A 22,322-nucleotide genomic window follows, 5' to 3' on the forward strand; every position below is an offset into this window, starting at 1 on the left:
TTTTTAGTTTGATGTTATCGGTTTTTTTTTTAATTTAAATAAACAAACAATTGCAAAAAACCAATTTAAGTGGTGATTTATATTCAAAAGTTTTTCACCTCAAAATAAACCAATTTAAGCACGTACATTGTCTTTAAAGCGAGTAATAGTTATAAAGGAGTGTTTGGCTTCATTTTGATATAAATTCCATTGTAATATTAAATTGCTAAATCTTAAGTGTAAATAGTTATATAATCGCTTTGAAATATTTTCTTATCAGTATAATACTAGCTATCTGATTATTAAAATAAAATTTATAAATTTAGCAAACCAAACAAATATATTTGTGTCCCGATTATGTTTAAGAAACCCTTGTCAATCACCGAATATATTTTTTGAAAATATAATCTTATTTGTATTATCTAATTTTATTCAATAAAATATTTAAATACAATATTTAGATTTTTAAGGATAAATTATTTAAAATACATAAAATATAAAAGTGATATTTATATTTAAATATTTTAATTTTAATTAACTAGTTTATAATCTTCCAACTTTAATTTTGCTACTTTTTTAGGTAATAGTTAACTTTTATATTTTCCAGTTATCGTATCTTATTCTAATTATGACAAATACATTCTAAGTATTTAAGTCTATTTAACTCAAAAGGTTGGTCGTGCAAAGAATAACTAATCAAATTTCGACCAATTTATTAAAGACCACGCAATGCTATTTAATTTTTTTTAAAAGTATTAAAGATAATTTTAAAATTTTTTAACATATTTAAATTTTCAAGTGTAGTTTTTCATTTTATACAAAATATACATAAAATTAAATGCTGAATATAAAAAAGTTATCTAACTTGATAAATATTGAAATAACTCTTAAAAGTGTTCTTTTAATAATAACAACTTAAATTTATTTAATAACAAGGAGGCCTTTTTAAATAAGAACATTAAAAATTACAAGCGTAATACGTCAATAATATTTTTATAACAAAATTATACTTACAATTTCTTACCTAATAATTTAAAACATTATCATCATTAATCATAAAAGTGAATTTATTTATCGATTTAATGAAAAATCTGGCAGTAAAGATGTTGACACGATGAAGAAAGTCTATATATATATATATATAAATTCATAATGTGAAAACGCGGCTTCACAGATCACACTTTGTTTGACGGTTTAGATCGATGTTTCTGGGAAGCAGCAAACATCAGAAACACAGAGAGCGATTGAAATCATAGCTTACGCAACCTCTCACGTGGGATCTGTAAATCCCTTCGCATCCTTTGCCCTATATAAACCCTTTTGTGCTCTCACCACCAAAGAAAACAAATCCCAAAAAAATAAAAGTAAAAGGTACCAAAAATTACAAAAAGAAAGAAATATAAAACCCAACACAACACATTGGTACGTGCATCATATTCTCTCTTACTCCTCCTTCGTTCTTTGCTTCTTCAATTCGTTATATCTGTGTGCTTTGCCTAATTGTGTCCATCATCCTCAACCATGGACAACATTGGTGAGGAGTACCAGCATTACTGGGAGACCAACATGTTTTTTCAAACCGAAGAGCTTGACAGGTAATTAATCAATCACATATAACAACATTTCATTGTTACCCAGCAAAAATTAATTAATTAATCAACCATATATTATTCACCATGTTCCTGTATATATCTATATAATTAATAAGAACCACACTCCTACATATACACTAACACTTAACACATAATTTAATTATGGTGATGGCATGCAGCTGGGCAATGGAAGAAGCCTTTTCCGGGTACTATGATTCAAGCTCCCCAGATGGTGGAGCTTCATCGGTGGCATCAAAGAATATTGTCTCGGAGAGGAACAGGAGGAAGAAGCTGAACGAAAGGCTTTTTGCACTTAGAGCGGTGGTCCCAAACATTAGCAAGGTATGTGCAAGTGCAACCCCACCACGACCTTATAATTAATTAATTAGCGGGTCAGTTAAATTAGCTATAATTGCCCATTTCCTTTTCTATAAAATGGTTAAAATCAGATTGCTAACTAGCACTAGTTGCTATGCTCATGCTAGCAACACGTAGAGAAGCATTTATTTGTTGATGACCAATGCGTGGGTTTGGTTGGTGTGACATGTGTGCAGATGGATAAGGCTTCCATCATTAAGGATGCTATTGAGTACATCCAGCACTTGCATGAGCAAGAGAAGAGAATCCAAGCTGAGATTATGGATCTTGAATCTGGCAAGCTCAAAAACCCTACCCATGATTTCCACCAGGAGCTCCCTATTTTGCTCAGATCCAAGAAAAAGAGAACGGATAACCTATTTGATTCTATCAGTTCTAGAAATTCTCCAATTGAAATAATTGAGGTGCAACCTTCTCTCTCTTGTATAATTCACATTGCTGACCAGTACTTATCATAAACTCATGGGTGGCATTATTATTATTATTATAAAAATTGTTAATCTCAACCATTAGAAATTGAAGCTCAATTTATTGTATAATTTTATTAATCTCAATTCTTAAAGCTCAGATTAAGCATCTATAAATAAAATTTTATTATAAAAAATACATATTAATTGTATTAAAGTATATAAGTACAATAAATATTTTTTTAAATAAATTTTTATAATTATTAGTCGTTCATTCTCAATTCAAGAATTGAAGTTAATAAAATAAAACAATTATAATTTTATAATTTTAGTATTATATATATATATTGCATGCTTAACCTCAAATTTAAAGGTTAAGATTAATAAAATTTATCTTCTTCTTTTTATTAGTTTTAAGTTAATGGATTAAAAAAGCACTATTCAATAAATAGTTTTGATGGTTATAATATGAAAATTATTTTTCTATAAAACTGTTTATTTTTTGTCTGCACACGGTTTATATGATAGAAATTGAATTGATGATTGTTACTACTTTTGTTTGTAATTCTAATTCGAATCATAACCAATCAAATCATGTGTGGGGGTTTTGAACTTGTGGATGGCAGCTAAGGGTAAAATATATGGGAGAGAAAACGTTTGTGGTGAGCTTGACATGCAGCAAAAGGACAGACACGATGGTAAAACTGTGTGAGATGTTCGAATCTTTAAAGCTGAAGATTATCACAGCCAATATCACTTCTTTTTCAGGCACGCTTTTGAAGACAGTCTTCATCGAGGTTAGTCTTCCATTTTCCTTTTTGTTTAATTATATGAACCAATTAAATTACTTTTTCTAAAAAATAACAGCTAGAATTTCGGGGGACCACGTTCTATCAAACTGATGAACCACTTTAATAAAAGTGAAAAACCCATTACGAGACATTGGATATTTTAGGGCCAATGATGATGGTAAATTGTGAACATGTATGCCCAGCAGTTTCTGATTCAAACCAGTCGATGAGGTAAAGCAATGGAAGGACCCCATGAATGTTGTGCTTTAAACAAAGATATATCATCCCACCGATTCGTATTCTTTTGCCTTCAACTTCAAAATTTCTACATTCATCGTTTAACAATTCATATTTTATTAATCATTTAAATTTGCAAAAGTAATTTTTGCGGTAATTTGATTTGAGTAATTTTTACGGTACAAAATTCTACATATTTTTACGTAAAATAATCATAATTATTAATATTACATTTAAATATATAAAATAAATAACATAATTAATAATCTATCTTAAAAATATATATAAATATTTTTAACTTTTTACATATTTAAACAATATAACCATCCATTTAAAAAAAATATAAAATATGAGATATTCTTGTGAGGTATTATCGAATGTTAGCTAGCAATGGTTAAGTAGATAAAAATAGAAAAAATATTCTTATAACATCTTTTCAATTAATTTTTTTAATAAATAAAAAGTAAATATATTTTATATTTTTAAGGTATTAAATGTATATATAATTTTATTCAATACTTATTTTTATGAATTTTAACTATTCTAAAATAAAGAGATGTGTAAAATAAAAATCTATTTATTGTTAATTAAAATCAAAGTTTTTTTATAAACATAAACAAATTAAAATTAACGGTGGTGTTTCTACTTTTTCACTTTATACATCTCTTTCGCAAAGAGTTGTATCTTTCACTTTATATATATCAGTGCCTTTCGAATACTAAATATAAAATAAAAAATTATTAAAAATATTATTGATATATTTTTTTTTATAATCTTGGGAGTGATATTGGGTTTTTACTTGGTTGTGTTTTCTTTTTTAATGGGTTTAGTATATTTATTTTTCGCTTTTTTTTTTTCAATAATGCTTTGGATGAAATTTAACAGAAGAGCTAATAATTATTATTTTGAAAATTATTTATCGAAACCTTATATAAAATTCACAACATTCAGAGTACTAATTATACTTAGTTCAGAATTAAAAGGGCTCAATTTTCATAAGAAAAATAAATAAATAAATAAATAAAAGTGTCCCCTTTGTCCTTGTTTTGTTGCAGTGTATCTGGACTAGGCTGCATTTTGCGCCAAATGCAAATTATCTATTTCAAAGTAAGAGAACATATTCAGCATGTTTCTGACATTTCCCACGATATGTTTTTTATTTCCATTTTTAGTTTATATTTTTTATAAATTATTTCATTTTATTTCTTATTCTTAGTTTATTAAAAATAAAAAACAAAAAATATATTGTTTTGTTTCCTTGTAGTCCGAAGGGGACAAAATACGACTTTAGAATAATATTTGGTGGGTGAAGGCATAGACCTATAATTGAAAACCTGTTTCACAATCTGAAAGAATAGGAGTCTGTAGCACCAGTCATCACGCCAACGCAATTCTGGGCACGTTCTTTTTATATAATATCGCCAATTTAATTTAAAATGCATTCATATCCTATTTTTTATGTGTTATATTTCCACTTGCTTGCACAAAAATAAATAATATTTATCAAACAAAAAAGATAATAAATATTTCGGCACTCACTAATTGCTCACTTTCTTCAACAAAAAGTCATTGCGGTGACGTAGAGCGGTAGGCAAATCCCACTGACCCCCGTTTCGTTTGTACCAAGTTTCCAATTTCTCATTTCAGGGTTCGTTAGGGTTCCTTGTTGGTGAAATTAGGAGTGTGTTTAAAAGTTATTAAATTAATTTTTAATTTTTTTGTTATGATTGAAGGGAAGGGAGTCTTGGCCATAAAATAATTAAATCGAAGTATTATGAGAGAAAAATTTTCAAACACACCATTAATCAAACTTTAAAATGTTTTTTTATTAATTGTTTGAGTATTGTATAATTTATTTAAACAATTGGTAAATTTATTTTATTAAAATATAAGTATTCAGTAAATTTGTTTATTTTTAAAAATTTTTATACACTTCTTAAAATAATGTTTTAAACTTATTATTATTATTATTATTATTATTATTATTATGTATTTTCAATATTTTAATAAAAATATTTATCGTCTCCTTTAATGTTATATTATTTTATTGCAATAAAATATTTCATTTAATATTACACTATCCATTTAACTTTTTAATAAAATAATTTGTTTAACAAAATCGGTAAGAGTTTAACATTAACCAAAAAATTTCATAAAATTATAACTAACTAAAAAAATTATGTTAAAAATTATAAAGATTTGCTATTTATTTTCCAAATATAACATTAAATATAAAATATTTGGATTAATCTCCATGTTAGCCAGTAAAGGAATATTTTAAAGGATTTACCATGTTTTAAAAATATTTGGATTAATCTCCATATTAACCAGTAAAAGAATATTTGCATCGGTGTACCTAAACGCATCGGTAAACTTATAAGTCATATTGTGAGGTGAATTTCCATCATTCCCCAAATTTTCGACATTATTTTTCAAATGTTGTAATTTTTAGTAAATGTTTTTTTTAACATGTGTTCAAAAATATTAGTTAATTATGCTTGATATTCGTTACTGAGTAAAATTAATTTTATATTTATTATTATAAATATTTTTAAAAATTAAATCAACAAACACATAATAAATAAAAGTCATACTAAGAATTAATCAAAATTAAATTAGTGAATATATTACTTATTCGTATTTTATTGTTGATAGAAAAAATACAGCTTAATTGAATTTTTGTCTGTATATTTTAATGTGTGGGTAATTATGGTTCTTTTAGTTTTAATTGTTTATTTTTAATTTTTTAAATACTTCAATTAAGTCCTTCACCTTAAAATTAAGATTTTTATTATATTTTATATTATATTTATTATTTTATTTTATTTATTTGCATAAATTAATAAAATTTTATTATTGTTATGAATCATGGATAAAATTTTAAAATAAAAATTTATTTTGATTATTTAAAAAATTATGAAAACTAAACATTGAGCAATTAAAATTAGAAAGATTAAAATCATAATATATTAAAGTATAAAAAATGCAATTAAGCTACGCTAAAGAATATTTTAAAGTTAACTTTGGCGTCAATAAAAGTTAAAATTTTGAGTGATTTTTAAAAGAGTTATTTTATTTAAATTTGTATACCTATTTTTATCATATTAATTATTTTTTTCATATTTTTATTATAAAAATATTGATGTATAGTACAAATATAATTTTGTTTTAAAAATAGACTCTATGATAGCTTTATGACGGAAAGCTTATATAAACTTATAATTAATTAAATGAATTTTTAAAAAAATACGGTAATGACAAAAATGCCAAAGTAGTCACATCACCTTGTAATCTTTTCCACTAAGCCAGAAGAAAAGTTCGTTTAAATTCAGACGTTGGTGAATGATGTTGATTTTTAACGCAATAATTGAGGATCCTAATCATTCCGAATCATAATGATTAGGAAACAAATATAATTTTAGAATCCAATGCTAGTTAGTAAAGAGAGTCTACGATTAATTGAAAGATATATCAATGTGAAAGCTGAGAGGTATATATCATTATGAGAATTAATCAATGGCACACAAAAGCTCTAACCAGTGCGTTTTGTTTTGTAATTTTGTTTCATTACTGTGTTTTCAGGCAGAGGAGGAAGAGAAAGATGTTTTGCAGATTAAAATTCAGAGTGCCATTTCAGCTCTCAATGATCCTCAAAGCCAAACCATCTAATCAATGAAGAAAAGAGATTAGAGATTAGGGTCATTTATGTGTTGAGAGAAGAGAGGTGAGGCAGCTTAAAGTTCTTCTTGTGGGAATTTCTCCTTTCAAATTCTCCCCATTCAATTAATGTTATCTTCTTAAGTGAAAGAGTCTTCAACTTTGTTTCAAGGAATGTTTGCAAGTTTTAATGTCAACAGCATCGCACCTCCAAACTTTGTTAACTTTTTTCATATCTGCCGTGGAAAAATTCACTTTTAAAGCAAACTAACCATCATTTCAACATCAAAATAAATTATTATTTATCAAATATAAGGAAGCAATAATAAAAGAAAGTTCTAAAACCATTGATGATTTATGAGAATAAAATTTGATAGAGTTAAAATGGTTATTTCGATCGAGAACATTGATTCAAAGCTGTGGTATGAGAATTAAGAATGATTTTTAATTATTTTATTTTTTATTAAAATATTATAAATTTTTTATTATATCTATCTTAAATTTTTTTATATATATGATAAATAAATTTAGAAAGAACATAAATTTTCTTAAATTATCAATTATTAAATCTTTGCAATCTCTGCAATCTACATTGAGAACAAACGAAACTCACATTCAAACAAATGCAGGTTTACTTTACCTTCGTTCAGAGATACAATAGTGTTATAAGAAATATTGCTAATTACCCACAAGTAAATTTGAGGTCGTTTAATCATCTAAACTATCTATGCCCATCAAGGTTCCTTCAATAGATCACTTCCTTCCATCTTTATATTCTTATTAAAAACTGTTTTTAATAGAGTCACAAGTCATTTGTTGAAATTTAATAATCTCAAAAGTTACAACGTACTTGTAACCTGAATATCAGTGTTTGATTCACTTTATTTCAAAGAAAACTATTTAATATATTTTCTATGTAAAAGGTTTTAGAATTGATGAAAAGATCTTTATATATATAATATTTAAAATATTTCAAAACTTTATTTAAGTTTTTAAAAATTATCATACAATATACTTACTACAAATACTTATTAATCGTATTAATAGTAAAGACAGGGTTTGTTTTGTATAGGATAGTTTGGATTCAAAAAACAGAATTTTTAAAGGAGCAAAGGAATATAGAGCATTGGGTAGGGTTTGAACTTTGAACGGGTCATAGTGAATTGGTGATCGAGCAGAAGAGGTTGGCGTTCCCAATTCTGTGGCCATGGATTCTCTACTAGCAAACTACGCTTCTTCAGACGAAGAAGATCAACAAGAGCCGCAGAGACTTACACCGCCCAAAACGACGTCGTCTTCTACCCTTTTCTCTTCTCTTCCTACGCCCAAATCATCTTCATCTTCATCTTCTTCTTCTCTCTTCCAATCTCTTCCCCAACCCAAACAACATTCATCTACCACTTGGTCCAATTCCAGCGAAACCGTTTCCCTCCCTCACCCTAAATCCCAAATTGACGAACCACAACCTAAAAGGGTCGTGCAATTCAAGCCCCCAATCATCCCTTTGCCAAACCCTAACGAACTCGACGAAGACGATGACGAAGAACAAGAGGAACAAAATAGAAGAAGAAAATTGGAGTCTTCCACTCAAACCTCATCGGTGAAATCGTTCTTGTCCAGCATTCCCGCGCCCAAATACACTGCCACTCTCGGGGTTCAAGCGAGTTCTGGTTCAGGCCGGAGATCCATTATTGAAACAGAAGCGCCGGCGTCGGCGCCAGCGCCAGCGCCAAATTCCAGTGGTTCAAGCGATGTTCCCGTTGATCAAAGTGCAGGGAATTACGAGAATTACCAATATGATACTGACCAGTATGCTGGTTATTATGGCAATTATGGTTCGGGTATTGAGCCAGAGGCTGGAGTTGCTGATTATGGGAATAATGGTGATGCCTATGCAAGTTATGGTGGCTATGGGGATCATGGAAATAATTGGGGTGATGGGTTGGCGGCAACGGCACCGGAAGTGTCTGGGGTTAGTGAGAGTGTGATGAGGTTTACCGGTAAGAGAGGGAGGCATGAGGTTCCCGCGGAAGTGATTGAGGTGAAGCAAGATGAGTTGATTAAGAATAGGCCAAGAGAGGATCAAGTTAAGCTAACTGGGATAGCTTTTGGACCCGCTTATCAGGTATTCATTTTTCACTTGTGTTTTCTCATGTTGGGGTAATTTTTTATTTTTATGTCAGATTTTATTGGATAAAGTTTCTAGGTGAATAAATGTTGAGCCCCAGTATTGTAGTGTTATTCAATGGGGCTTTTAATATTGTACATGTGTGAGTGTTGGCTGCGTGGAACATTGTTGAGTACACAAATGTTTCAAATAACCTGTGAATCTCATCAGCTGCTTGATGTGAAAATATATTCAAGAGGAGGTTTGGTAGACAATCAAAAGAATGATGATCTTTTTGCTTAACAAGTGGGGATTGCTGGAAGAGGAGCTGAAATGTCTTTTGTTAAGGAAAACCTGAACTCCTTTGTTACAGACTAACAGCCAATTACATCCTAAATCTTAGAATAGGTATACTTTTTGCTATCTAAAATAATATGAGTAGAAACAAAAAACACAAATATGATACAAATTAATGCTATTATGCCAACGCAGAAGTAGAATGAGCAATGCCCATGTAGAACAGCTGAGAGGGCAATAATTGAAGATGATTTATGTTTTTATGAGCTGGATATATATTTGAACATCGTAGAAAAAAGGAGTGGATATTATTTGCTGGGATGATGTGGAAAGGTTGGGCATGTGATGGTTACATCAATCCTCAAGGCCATGGTGAGGCCGTAGTAAAAGCTTCAAACATAGTGTTCCACATTTTTGTGAGCAGTAGAGGAAATTCATGGCTAATAGAGTTCAAAACTAGACAGGGTTGATGTTTGTGATTTGGTGCAGACCACCTTTGATGCTCCTTACATATTCCTGGAGCCAGCTGAGTGTTGGGTACTACATTTTGACTCAGTGTAATGGATTTGTATTTTGGTGATGGAAAGAAGGGAAGACCTTAGAGGTTTTGGTACATGGAATGACCATTTTATTGCATTAAGCTGGTAAGAAACACAGTTGTCAGACATCTAAGAAGTTGTGGGGGGATAATGGGATATATTTTGGAGTCAGCACATGGTTGGAGAGCCAGGTGATTTAGCCACTAAGGCCAGTGAAAAAAGGAGTTGAAATATTAATTATTCATAGGAAGATGTAAATGACTTATATTTGACCATCAATTATTCAAATGGGTATTGGGTAGTGACAGATTTTCATAGATAGCCTTAAGAGAGTGATTATTGAGAAAATTCTCAGTCATTTGTCTTCTGTGAGAACAAGTATCAAGTGCATAACTTGATTGTAAAATCCCATTGGTTAAAATATGAATTCACATTATGGTTATTATATTGATCCAACTCATGTTGCATTAATTGTTATGTGAGTCACATATGCAACTCTCACTTTGACAATATTATTTGTGGCCTTTTAACTTGAAGTCACTACTCACTACAATTGCTTAGATTAGAAGAAATATGTATTGAAGTTTTCAATTGTCATTTGTGAGAGGGTGATTATAATGTCAGTTATTGAGCATACCACAAAGAATAGAGGTGTGTGAATGACTTAGATGAGATTTATTCCTCCTACATAATTGAAGTAATTTCTTCAAGACATCAATGGAGTGAGATTGCAAAATGCATGGCCGTGTTGAAATGAGACAATATGAGATATTTTTTTCATTTGTTTTAGTTAGTCTATCCAGATAATAAGAAACCAAAGATTGAACTAAGTGATATGTTCCAAGTCTTGTATTTAATTAGAAAACAAGATTATATTACATGGTAACATTGATCACCAATAAATCATGCCAAATAATTAATATTCCCATTTCTTATAAACAATGTATTGTTAGATATGGCACTCTATTTGTAATATTAAAGTGGGACTTTAAGATTATTGTCATCTTACTAGGAATTTACATGCTCATGCACTTAGAATAGATCAGAATCGAAATTTAAAATTCATAAGATATATTTGGTTGGTACTTTGTAGTCCAAGCATAATGAAGACTATGAATGAAGGTATGACATTTATTTAGATTAAAATGAGCCAACCAAATTAGATGGTCTATACATAAGCCTGACCTAAGTCATATTATGAGCATGAATTGGCTGCATTGCTCACTACTCCCTTAAGGCGGCTATGTTCATATATATATATATATGAACAATAACATCGTTGTTTGCAGAAATTATGGGAATTTGAGCTATTGGTGTGTGCGCCTTGTGACTGTGTATAAAAGTGTGTGTGGTTATATTTTGGATGCTTGTGTACTAAGGATATCCTTCCAAGGAACTGTAGTTTTTTCTCTTGCAAGTCAAGGAATTATGGAATAACCTTATTGGATTGCTTCTATACTAAATTATTGGAGCTTCATATTCTACCATAACTATCCCTAAATGTTATTACATAAAAACTTAACATCTTAACATTATTAATTATAATTAAAATTGACCACCATACATCATTACTATCACCATTCATCACATTATAACTCTGCATGTTTTGTGTACCACTTAGCAACCTGTGATTTTTCCTCTCATTATTGATAAACAAATACTGAGGTATGTGAATGACTTAGATAAGATTTACTCCTACATAATTTGAGTGATATTTTCTGGCCATTGATAGTGCTCATAGAATACAAAGTTAGTGGTAATGGTAATAAAGAAAAATGTTTAGTTTATTTTTCACAGCCAGAACTTAAAGAGTTAGGCATTGTGTCGGTACAGATTCAAATCTTCAAGAAATAGGAAAACTTGGGTGTTGAGCAGCTACTAGAAATTGTACCACTCTTGTAATTTTCTTTCTGCTCCCTAATGGTATGTTTTCTGTTATTTATTGTGTTTATCAATTTTTCTCTTGTAGCCTGTTTCGGCAAAGGGGAAGCCTTCAAAGCTGCACAAAAGAAAGCATCAAATTGGTTCATTGTACTTCGATATGAAACAAAATGAAACTAAACTTGCTGAGCGGCGTGCCAAGGGCATGCTTACCAAAGCTGAAACACAAGCAAAATATGGATGGTGATTTGAGACGATGATCTTGTATCTAATTCCATTGAAACGTGAATGATAAAGTGGAAGTTTTCATATTTAGCTGTTACCCTGTGTTTCACTGTTCTGTCAAAAGATGTATACGTTTGCTCCGTTTTCGGTGCAAATGATGTATTTCTATCGTAATCGACAGAGGAGTTTTAGACAGTACAGATTTTTCTCTTTATGATGAATAAAATCATATTCCTTTTTTTTAACTGGGTTTAGATGTCAGGTTTTTAAATATAAATTTTGTCACTTATTCGTTATCCTTATATTTTGTTGAGCACAAAAAATGAAAAAAACCAGATGCATTTAATAAATTAAAAATTTATAAAATGCCAGAGAGAGAAAGAAGGCGGAGGTATGTTGCGATGGTGATTTGATTTTACTTGAGTCGCTTTTTTTTTTTTACCACAAACATGATTCATTTTAGAGAAATGATAATAATGCAGTTCTAGTTTTAACACTATTATTGAGTGAAATTCTATGTTTATCCTACTAAATTACCGGGGTCCACTATTTATTAGTGAGACATGACAGTTTACTTGAATAATGTGTTTAAAAGAAAATGTTAAGAGAGTAAGTTAACAGTGATTTTCTCTAAGTTGCCGAGTATTATTCACCAAGCATGTTAAAGGCCGCAAAGCTGTGCTTCCTAATCATGTGGGCTAAAGTTGCCACCGTTTCTGTTTAAAATCCAGAACACACCCCTATATGATTCATAAACGATTTTGAATTTTCTCAGGTTATTGAATAACGTGACATAGTTGTGTTAGAGAAATAATGGTATAATTTTTATCTTTCTTTTTTCAACATAATCTTATCATATTACTTAATAAGGTGAGAGGATTCAAATTCTCTAAATATATTCAAATCGAACATGAAGAGCAATAAATCGAAGGCATGAATTTTAGAAGGATCAAAATAAAGGACAAAGGAGAACGCATTTTCCCATTTTGATACATCACTTGTATTCATTCATACAATCATGCATACAAATTTCTAATAATACCCAGGAAGATGAATTGGCCAGATGTTTTTCCAATGCAACTCCACAAGTCTACGTGCGACTAAAAATAAAGTTTGATCAAAAGGTTGAGCCATTGAACCCAAAGAATGACCGCTGCACCAGAAAAACCAATAAAATGAGATCTAGAATGAAACCATGACATTCATCTCATGAAAAGGAAGCTGTTTGAATAGGTGTTGTTGACACATCTACCATGATGACATTCACAATCACAAAATGTTTCAGCAAATCCAAAACAATGATAATGAAAATGGAAAAATAAAAATCAAGATAGAGATCTCTTCTTTATGAGAAAAGCAGTACAAGAAAAAGAGGAGCATATTATGAGATAAAGTTAACATATTTTCTCTGTTACTGCAGAGAAAGTATTGCAAAACAATATCAGAGATTCAGAAATCAATTTCTACTTAAATAACTAGTGTTGTTAGCTACCAATTCCTTGAAAAACAGTATTGATTCAGTACCTTCATTTTCCTCCTTCAACAAACATGATAAGAATCATAATTGAATTAAATGGATATATAACAAACCTCTAAAAGTTCAAAGAACCAAAACCGTTTCAATATATTATGGCAGAGACTCAGAATGTATTTTCACATCAATTAGAAAACTTCGATCAAGCTAAACAGTATCAAAGGGTGGTGACTCAAAATTATAAAAGCCATCAAAGGACAAAGCAGCAACTAACCTGAACATCATAAAACTTGATATAGAAACGGGAGCTATCAATGTATAACTTAGTTTGGAGAATTTCTGCAATTGTAGAACTCAGTCTTCCATTAACACTTGGACCAAGGCCCCCAATTGAGATCAGTTCTCCATAAGCAGCTGGCTCTTCAGTGCCACTAAATGCAATAGGCACTCCCCCATTCAACAAAATCATCACATACTGAAATATTTTAAAAAAGATCCCCCAAAAAAAGAGACAAAAATCTATGTCAAATTAAACTAAAAGTTAAATAGCAGAACAATTATTCAACATTAGCCCATCAAATTACTCATACAGGGAATAGTGTTAATAACTAGTCTAAGCAGATTTGACTACACGGGTTGGATAAAGTTTTGAAATTTATGGAGGAATATGATCAAACGAGTGGTGGACAATATTGAATTGAAGGGAAGAGATAAAAGTAGACTTAACGGATTCGGGTTTTCCGATTATTTTGGCAACAGCTTTGGTGGCATCCCTGAGAATGTCAGAAGCAACGACCGTGTCAACAGGCACGTTTGTGAAGAGGTTTAAGGTGGGCATTGCTGCCTGCAATTATACACACACATGCAAGAGTGAGTGGCTTTGGGTCAAGCCTAGAGGATAAGTTGTGCCGTGTCAGTGATAGTAATATTATTTTGTCAAGTCCACTATGTATATATGTCTATATTCTTCCTTCCGTTCTTTCTAGCTGAAATGAGGCACGGGATGTGAGTGGGAAGGGGATTATAAATTACTCACTTCATATTTCAGTAATTTTTTTTAATAATTTTTTATATTTGGATCAAAACTAAAATATAGTTGAAGGAAACTGTTTTGATTTTTGTTTTATTTGTAATTATAAAATGACAAATTATTTTTTAAAAATTAAAAGTGAAGTTTTATACAAAAATAAATTTGCATTGTTTGTGAATTAAGTTAATGTACTTTTAAGTCCTGTTTATAAGATATTAAAATTTATAGAATTTATCATTTTAAAAAATGTCTATTCTCACTCTCGTGTGTTTATTATTATTTTAATTTATAATACTTGATATAGTTGTAAAAGAAAAAAAAATAGATTAAAAAATTTAAAAAAGAGTATAAGATATTTAAACTTTGTCTACAAGATTTTTTAAGAAAAAGGAAAGAGATCAAGTTTATTTGATAAAAATTCTTATTTGAGAGCTTTTATATAAGAGAAAAAAGTTGTACAAGTCCTTAAAAAATATTTTAAACTCATATTTTTAAGTTTATTTAATTTAGAAAAAAATTATTAACTTTTATTCTCTTTTTTTTTTCTCCTTCTTTGCTCTTCAAATTTTATTTTATTTTAACTCAAATTTCAAATTGTGAAGTATATAGAAAAATAAATTTTATTTAAAAAATAAAGATAACTGAAAATTCAGAGTTTAACTGTAATTCTTTATTTTATAAAAATCATACCATCTAAAATAAAAAAAAAATTTGCTAAGCGTAAATTAAAAAATTAAAAATATTAGTAGATATCTATAAATATTCAATGCTTACTACTTTAAGCATGTTCTTTAATAGAAAATATTTTAAACTCTTCAAGTAATTTTTAATAACACCTTTTAGTAAAATTTAATAAAAAAAATATTATATACTCATTTTTTTCATAGAGAAGACAAACAATGAAAGTTTAATTTGATATGAAATTTCAGAAAAAACTAAATGAAAAAGTGAAATAATACATACAATAGATACCATAATTTTTTTTTTAAAAAAAAATCAATTTTATTGTATAGAAATTGATAATAATTATTTACTATGAGCCTCTTAACGAATGCTTGTCACAAGCATACTCAATCAAAGTCTACACTCTACAAGATAAAGAATCCATCATTTCTCTGAAGACAAGAAGTCACCGTTGAGTGACAGTTTCATGTAGTAATAATAAGTTAAATGCGGTATATATTAGTTCCATGATTTAGAAGTAATTTCTTTCATAACATGAATTTGATTCATTAAAGATTGTTTATTAGACAAGACACTTCTAAATGAAAAATAAATATCCTAGAACACAGATAGTGTAACAGGAACAAGGAACAAAACTTAACCCGTCATCTTGATGCTTACCAACCTATACAAGCGCATGCAGGAATGATATATTACATCTATATGATTTTTCATAACTTCCTTGTTACGATGAGGATATGAATGGGCAAGCAGTTATGGCATATTAATATTGGTCCTACTGGCTTAAAATTTCTTATGAACTAAACCTACTTTAAATAAAAAATAGACACACCACTAGATTGGTTTTTCACTACATTTCTTTATATTCAATTATGTATATAAGAACCCAACTATACAGACTTTAGAAATGCGAAACAAAATTGAAAAGAAAATACCTATTTATAAAAATAAGACATGAAAACACCAATCGATGTCTCAAACCAAAGAAGTCCTTACTTAATCACTTAGAAGGTAGTACACCCTTGTAGCATTAGTGAAACGCGTTAAAGAGCTCTGCAAGATCCATTTAATTGGTTTCACTAATATATTATGAAGGCGCCCGGCCGCTAGGGCAAAGGCATCCCTCCCCTCTGCCTCTCCTCCCCTTAGCAAAAGATTGGGTAAAGTATCCAGTAGGATCCTTTACCTTTTCTTTTGCTAGCTTAAGGGTATGGAGCCACACGCATTTTTATTACTACTTTAGAATGGTCAAATCTTTGCTAGTTAAGAAACAAAATAGGGACAAATTTTAAACAATGATGGGGTCATAGGGTCAAGGTAAGAATAGTTAGCAGTACAAAGAGTAACACAGAAGAGATATAAAATATAGTTTCATAGCCCGATTGTTGCCGCGAATAAGCTTTAAATCAATGCACATATACACTACAAAACTAAAAATTCAAAAAATGGTTAAATATTTCATTACATTTTCTATGGCACTATTCAACTCTTAACCACATCCAAAATTACCCAATTACATGGTAACAAAAAAAGAAAACGTGATTGTAGTGGGGTTTCATAATACATTCCAGCATTATATCTCTCCAACGAGACTCCATTAGAACAATTTGGCTCAAAATGAAGTCATCGTTGAACATAGAGAGACTAATTCAAAGTCTGAAAGTACTATAGCCTCCTAGGCCAGAAGATCCATACCCGCTATAAGGTTGTGATGACAAGGAAGATGAGGAATATGATGAACTGCCCAACTGAGAGTAAGAAGACCTCAGCCCTGTATCTAACCTGCTGTAATTACTAGAGACAGATTCTTTGTGACTGCTTATAACTTCCTGTAAGACGAGATTTATATTAGTAAAAGCATACCAAATATTTTATTCCTCCAGCATGACTTTAAATATTGATAGCAAGCCACCCAGTCAATTGTCAGTAACCAGAATGAAAATACATTTGACTGATATATGTAGGAAAAACAAGACATGAATCATGGTCATAATCTTGCCAAACCCATCATTCCCCGATTAGTAAAACAGTCCAATGGAGAGAGTCAGGATATAATAAGGCACTTGATAGACATGAAACCATAGAAAACATACCTATACTTGAGATGAAAGTTAAGAGTAATACCAAGAACATAGAGATAGGGAAGTCTACTAATTTCATCAGATAATAAATGAATTTAGCAAAAACTCAGGATCAGATGAAACTCTCACTCCATTCAGGCCTAATAAAAAAATTTCAACATCTCCCATGATTTGCCTTAGAAGGCATGTAACCTCTGTTTATGGAGTTGTACAAACAGGTCCTAAATCTTACCTTTGAAAAGTCAGTGCAATCTCATCAACCAGAGAAGGATTGGTTTATTCAAGTCTAGAAAGAGAAAACCCAACTGACATACATCCAATCACAATGGTCATATGTACCCAAAAAGAAAGTTAAATAATGGTCATATGTTTTGACTTATGAAGATTTAATGAGTTGAGATAATGCCCACTTAATCATGTTCTATGTTAGTTTATGGTAGTACGTATGAAAATAGGAAACAAGCATAGTATTTAGGAAAATATGAAAATAACATTTCTTCTGTTCAACTTTCACCCCTACCAACATATCAAGAACAATAACACCCAAGTAAGCAAGACAGATGAAACCATCTCCGTCTCTAAAGAAAAGGATAAATGACCTGTCCCATATTTCATTCCCCTTTTTAGTACTTATCTTTCAATTTTCCTATTGCATGATCAAATTGTAAGTAGAATAAGATTTTAGCCAAGATGAGGAACACAGATATGAGAATATCAACTAATAGCAAGAGTCGAAATCATTCCTACAAGCAATGTATTAATATCAACAAAAACACGCAACTAAGCAATGAAAACCAATTACTTATCCAAGCATGCATGTATGCTTATGCATATCTCATTGTAATAACAGGACCAGAAAAACATAACTTTCTTTTCATAAGCCCCTACCTGAATCAATTGTTGTGCTGTTTGAACCTGAGATGAGGTGCCTTTTATTTCCACAATGATTTCATCAGGTACCCTGCTCTCCTGCACAGTCAATATGGCTCCACTAGTACGGCGAATGTAATCTATGTTAGTCCCCTGTATACCAATGATGTCCTCTGCATAGGACAGGGGTATTTGCATTGTTTGTATTACCTGATACGTGGAAAGAATAAAAGAGTGGAAGTTACCATCATTATCTACAAAAATAATAATAATAATGATGGCAAAGAAGACTGGTGTATGAGCACACATGTTACAACTGAAAAAGTATGCCTTCACTTCACAGTACTAGAAACTGATTTAGATCATATGGTATGGGCTCAATTTAAAAACTTGGCTTACAGTTAGGTCAACATGAAAATAAAAGGTACAAAAGTGTACATAGAATAAGTCAGAAATTAATGTTAACTTTGATTTAAAATTTGGACACCTAAGTAAACTGTAAAGAAGGGCCTCATATAAAGAACTAGTAGATATTATGATACATAGGTATTTTTTCAACAATTTGGTAAAAATAGACAACAAAAAAAATAGAAACAGTGACATTGTCAAGTTTCCAAGGAAGTTCTCATTTAAATAAAAGATGGATAAAATATGGGTGCATAAAATTGCTAACCGTGGTAACAATAGGAGCACTGGGGCGACTAATAGCCGAAGATCGAAGACCAGAAAGTGAAGAATCTTGCCCATATAGTGACATCGTGGAGGGAGGGAGCAATGAATCCAATTGACTTTCACGGTCAACAAAGAGAGAATCCCTTTTTGTTGAAAGAGGAATATCACCAACAATGCTAGGTTGAGAAGCACTATGCAGTGATGGTTTGTCAACCCAGGTATCTGCTTGGCGCTCTTGGGAGATTGTTGCATTGTACTTGAAAAAACAAAAAAATTGCACATTTCAGTGTCAAGATAAAGTAAAATCAGAACAAGATAGCCTTTTAGATTTTCTTTTAAGATATTCGACACATTAAAAAAAAAGTAGTTCTACATATAGCATATACACCGGAATCAACTTTTTTCAAATGATTTAAAAGCTGGGAAATATCAAACTTACAGTTCTCTCAAATAAGGGAAGAACACTGTGATCAACTAAAAACTTCCTCAGGTGCCCAACTACAGCTTCTAGAGCCTTAAGGACCTTCAAGGCTTCTCCCTGCAGTTCTACAATCCTCTCATCGGCAGCAGCATAAAATGGAATCTCATCTGTCACAAAATGATTTGGTATCAGAATCACTTCCATCATTAAAAAAAAAAAAGTATCAAGGGAAACAATGAAAATCTCATTCACATTAGGAGCATAAAAGTTAAAAACAAGGACACAACCAAGGTAGTTAAAATCCCGATTTGAATCTTAAAATCTTACGATTTTACGATTTTGGAAGTCTCACCGATTTAAATCGTGGATAAAATCTTAATTGAGTAAACTCCTTGTAAAATCCCGATTTGAATCATAAAATCCCTCAAATTGTGGGATTTTACGATTTCACTTCGATTTTGAAAATTTCTAGCAAAGTCTATTTTGTTGAACCCTATCGTACGCCTCTTTCATATATCTCCTTTTTATGGAATCTAATTTGCCTCTAGCAGCTTTAAACCCTAACATTGTTGTCAACATTCAACAGTCCTCCTAGTGCATGCAATCTGGTCTGCAACTAAATCTATTGTTGTTGTTCTTGCATCTTTTCTATTCTGGTCTATTTTTTATTCATGTAAATGCATTACATTCTTATGGAATAAATTATGATTTGTAAGTGCTACGTTGTTTAAATACTTTTACTGATTTGAAGCTTTTTTCCCTTAATTTATGATATTTTATATGAATAATATGAATTTATATCATATATATGAATTTTATAAAATCTTACGATTCAATTTACGATTTACGATTTTCACTCTCCTTTACGATTTAAAGTAAAATCCCGATTTTAACTACTTTGGACACAACTCATTGGAAAAGGCTCCTCTAAAATGAATTTTCCTTTAAATTAAGTAAAGAAGTATCAATTATTGAATTTTAGTGGGTTCAGCCTTCAGATCACAATGCACTTTAAATTAAATTAAGGGTGAACACATTTTTACTTCTCACTTTAGCTATAAGTTCACTTCCAAATAGTTTTACCTGGGCTCTTGTCATCTTGACCAAATTAAATTCACTAGTAAATTAGGCTCCAAAGACAGGCATTTGGTAACACAACTAATTAGGATCAAAAGAGAGAGAGACAGAACACAATCTAATGAAGTGGTTACAATGATCAGACCTGTCTCGTAATAATAGTAAGCATCTATCCTAAGTCTTAAACTAATATACAAATTTTTAAAACTTGCCACACACAACTGAAAGCATTGAGGGGAACATCCACACATAAGCATCTAACCACTCATCTGAAAGGTAAAACGCTGAAAAGACAATAGGCCCCTCATTTCAATAACTTCATAGAAGCCAGCTAAAGAATGATCAGTAATTGAATATATGAATCAGCACATTTTATATAACATTAGTCAACATGAGGAAGAACATACAAAATAGCTGCTCTAAGACATAGAGGGAATATCATAAATGTGAAACCCATTATAACTGCAGTAAGCATACCTCCTGACAATACTCTAACAGAAGCACCAGTATTTTCCTGTATAGATTTAATTAATGAGCCCTGCTTTCCAATCAAATTGATAGCCTGCGTTGAGGCCACCAATAAACGGATGGAACAAAATGCAACCCCTGATGCTTTATTCTCACCATCAATTTCAGATAATCCCGAGACACGTTTAAAAACCTTTATAACAGCATCCATTGCAGGAGAAAGAGGTGCCTCCAGCTCTTCCTTCCCTGATATGAGTACCTAAAAACAAGATGTAAACCATGTTCAGGACAAAACCAAAGAAGACACAAATCAAATTAACGTCCTCATCTACGCAAAACATTTGCAAAAGCCAGCAATCTGGAAACAAACATCATCTGAACAGCATATAACCATATAGACAAACTAAAACATATAGTTAAACTTCCCTTCACTTCTGCAACTTCCAACGTTCTGCAACTTCCAACCTACGTTGAAAGTTGCAAGCTATAAATTATAAAGTAAACTCGACAGCTTTATGTTCAAGTGACACATTTATTGCCAACTGGGCAGGCACAGGGGCCTCAAGTGTAATTCTAATAGCTGTGAGGCTAACCAAATCCCTCCCCAGAAATTCAAACCCTAAAATTGCAGGTAAAGTTGGAACCCTAGACATTATGAGCTGCCTCCCCCAAGCATTTAAGCCCTGCCAATAAAACCTTATTCAAAATACTATCTATCTATAAAATACGAAACCCAGATGTTACTCCTAGCAATAAAACCCTATTCGAAAACGCATAAGAATATACACGAAATTATGATGAAACCGTAAGTTGGAACAGAAAGTAAACACAATTTATAAAAGGAAAGTAACGCATTGAGCAGAAACAAAAGTAAAGTTATAACCTCCAGGAAGTAAAAGTAAAAATTTGCTACTGTAGAAACAATAATAATCCATGTGAAGGAAAGGAACCAAGCAAAACCTAGAAACAGAAAACGAAAGAAGAAACCCTAGAAAGACGGAACACTGACGATTCGATCGGGAGTGCCGACGGCGCCGTCGAGAACGCGAATGCGAGCTCGAGTCTCTTCGCAGGTCTTCTTGATGAGCTCTCCCTTGCGACCAATGATGCTACCGACCTTGAGGACAGGAACGATGAGGCGGAAAACGCAGTGGCCGGGCCAACCGGGCCACCTCTTCTCGGCTGCAGCGGCATCCGGTGAGGGGTTGGCGTCGTCGGAGGCAGCGGTGGTGGAGGGTGGTTCGGCGGCGGAGGAATGATCGGTGCCATTCTGGATTGGGTCGACGGTGGCCATAAGCGAAGAAATATCAGGAAGGGTTAAGTTTTGCGTTGAGAAGGAACAGAAGAAGGGTTTATGGTTCACTTCTTCTTCTTATTATTCTTTTTCTTCTTCTTCTTCTTCTTCTTCTCACTAACTAATGTTCTCTTCTCAGTGTCACCCTTACCCTTTCTCTC

The 22,322-nt window shown here is 31.3% G+C and overlaps 4 protein-coding genes across 4 annotated transcripts; 2 read left to right on the forward strand and 2 right to left on the reverse strand.

Annotated features, from left to right (window-relative positions):
* Window positions 1–1,409: 1,409 nt before the first annotated feature.
* LOC113847811 (transcription factor bHLH35-like) lies at window positions 1,410–7,234 on the forward strand. The gene is made up of 5 exons (XM_027477101.1): window positions 1,410–1,574; window positions 1,751–1,913; window positions 2,126–2,353; window positions 2,983–3,153; window positions 6,967–7,234. Exons 1-5 carry the CDS (start codon window positions 1,501–1,503, stop codon window positions 7,051–7,053), a joined length of 723 nt encoding a protein of 240 aa, XP_027332902.1. The 5' UTR covers window positions 1,410–1,500; the 3' UTR covers window positions 7,054–7,234.
* Window positions 7,235–8,111: 877 nt separating this feature from the next.
* On the forward strand, window positions 8,112–12,331 carry LOC113847214 (flocculation protein FLO11). The gene is made up of 2 exons (XM_027476177.1): window positions 8,112–9,166; window positions 11,954–12,331. Exons 1-2 carry the CDS (start codon window positions 8,249–8,251, stop codon window positions 12,110–12,112), a joined length of 1,077 nt encoding a protein of 358 aa, XP_027331978.1. The 5' UTR covers window positions 8,112–8,248; the 3' UTR covers window positions 12,113–12,331.
* Window positions 12,332–12,931: 600 nt separating this feature from the next.
* Window positions 12,932–14,488, reverse strand: LOC113847526 (macrophage migration inhibitory factor homolog). The gene is made up of 3 exons (XM_027476690.1): window positions 14,292–14,488; window positions 13,839–14,039; window positions 12,932–13,243 (listed from the first exon to the last, which is right to left on the reverse strand). Exons 1-3 carry the CDS (start codon window positions 14,400–14,402, stop codon window positions 13,208–13,210), a joined length of 348 nt encoding a protein of 115 aa, XP_027332491.1. The 5' UTR covers window positions 14,403–14,488; the 3' UTR covers window positions 12,932–13,207.
* A 2,126-nt stretch (window positions 14,489–16,614) lies between these two features.
* Window positions 16,615–22,322, reverse strand: LOC113847234 (RNA-binding KH domain-containing protein PEPPER-like). Its single transcript, XM_027476210.1, has 6 exons — window positions 21,877–22,322; window positions 20,877–21,126; window positions 19,341–19,489; window positions 18,903–19,157; window positions 18,248–18,439; window positions 16,615–17,107 (listed from the first exon to the last, which is right to left on the reverse strand). The coding sequence occupies exons 1-6, from the start codon at window positions 22,159–22,161 to the stop codon at window positions 16,928–16,930; spliced, it is 1,311 nt and encodes a 436-aa protein (XP_027332011.1). The 5' UTR covers window positions 22,162–22,322; the 3' UTR covers window positions 16,615–16,927.

Source organism: Abrus precatorius, unplaced genomic scaffold (assembly GCF_003935025.1).
Source record: "Abrus precatorius isolate BTA unplaced genomic scaffold, Abrus_2018 Scaffold8, whole genome shotgun sequence".
NCBI lineage: Eukaryota > Viridiplantae > Streptophyta > Magnoliopsida > Fabales > Fabaceae > Abrus > Abrus precatorius.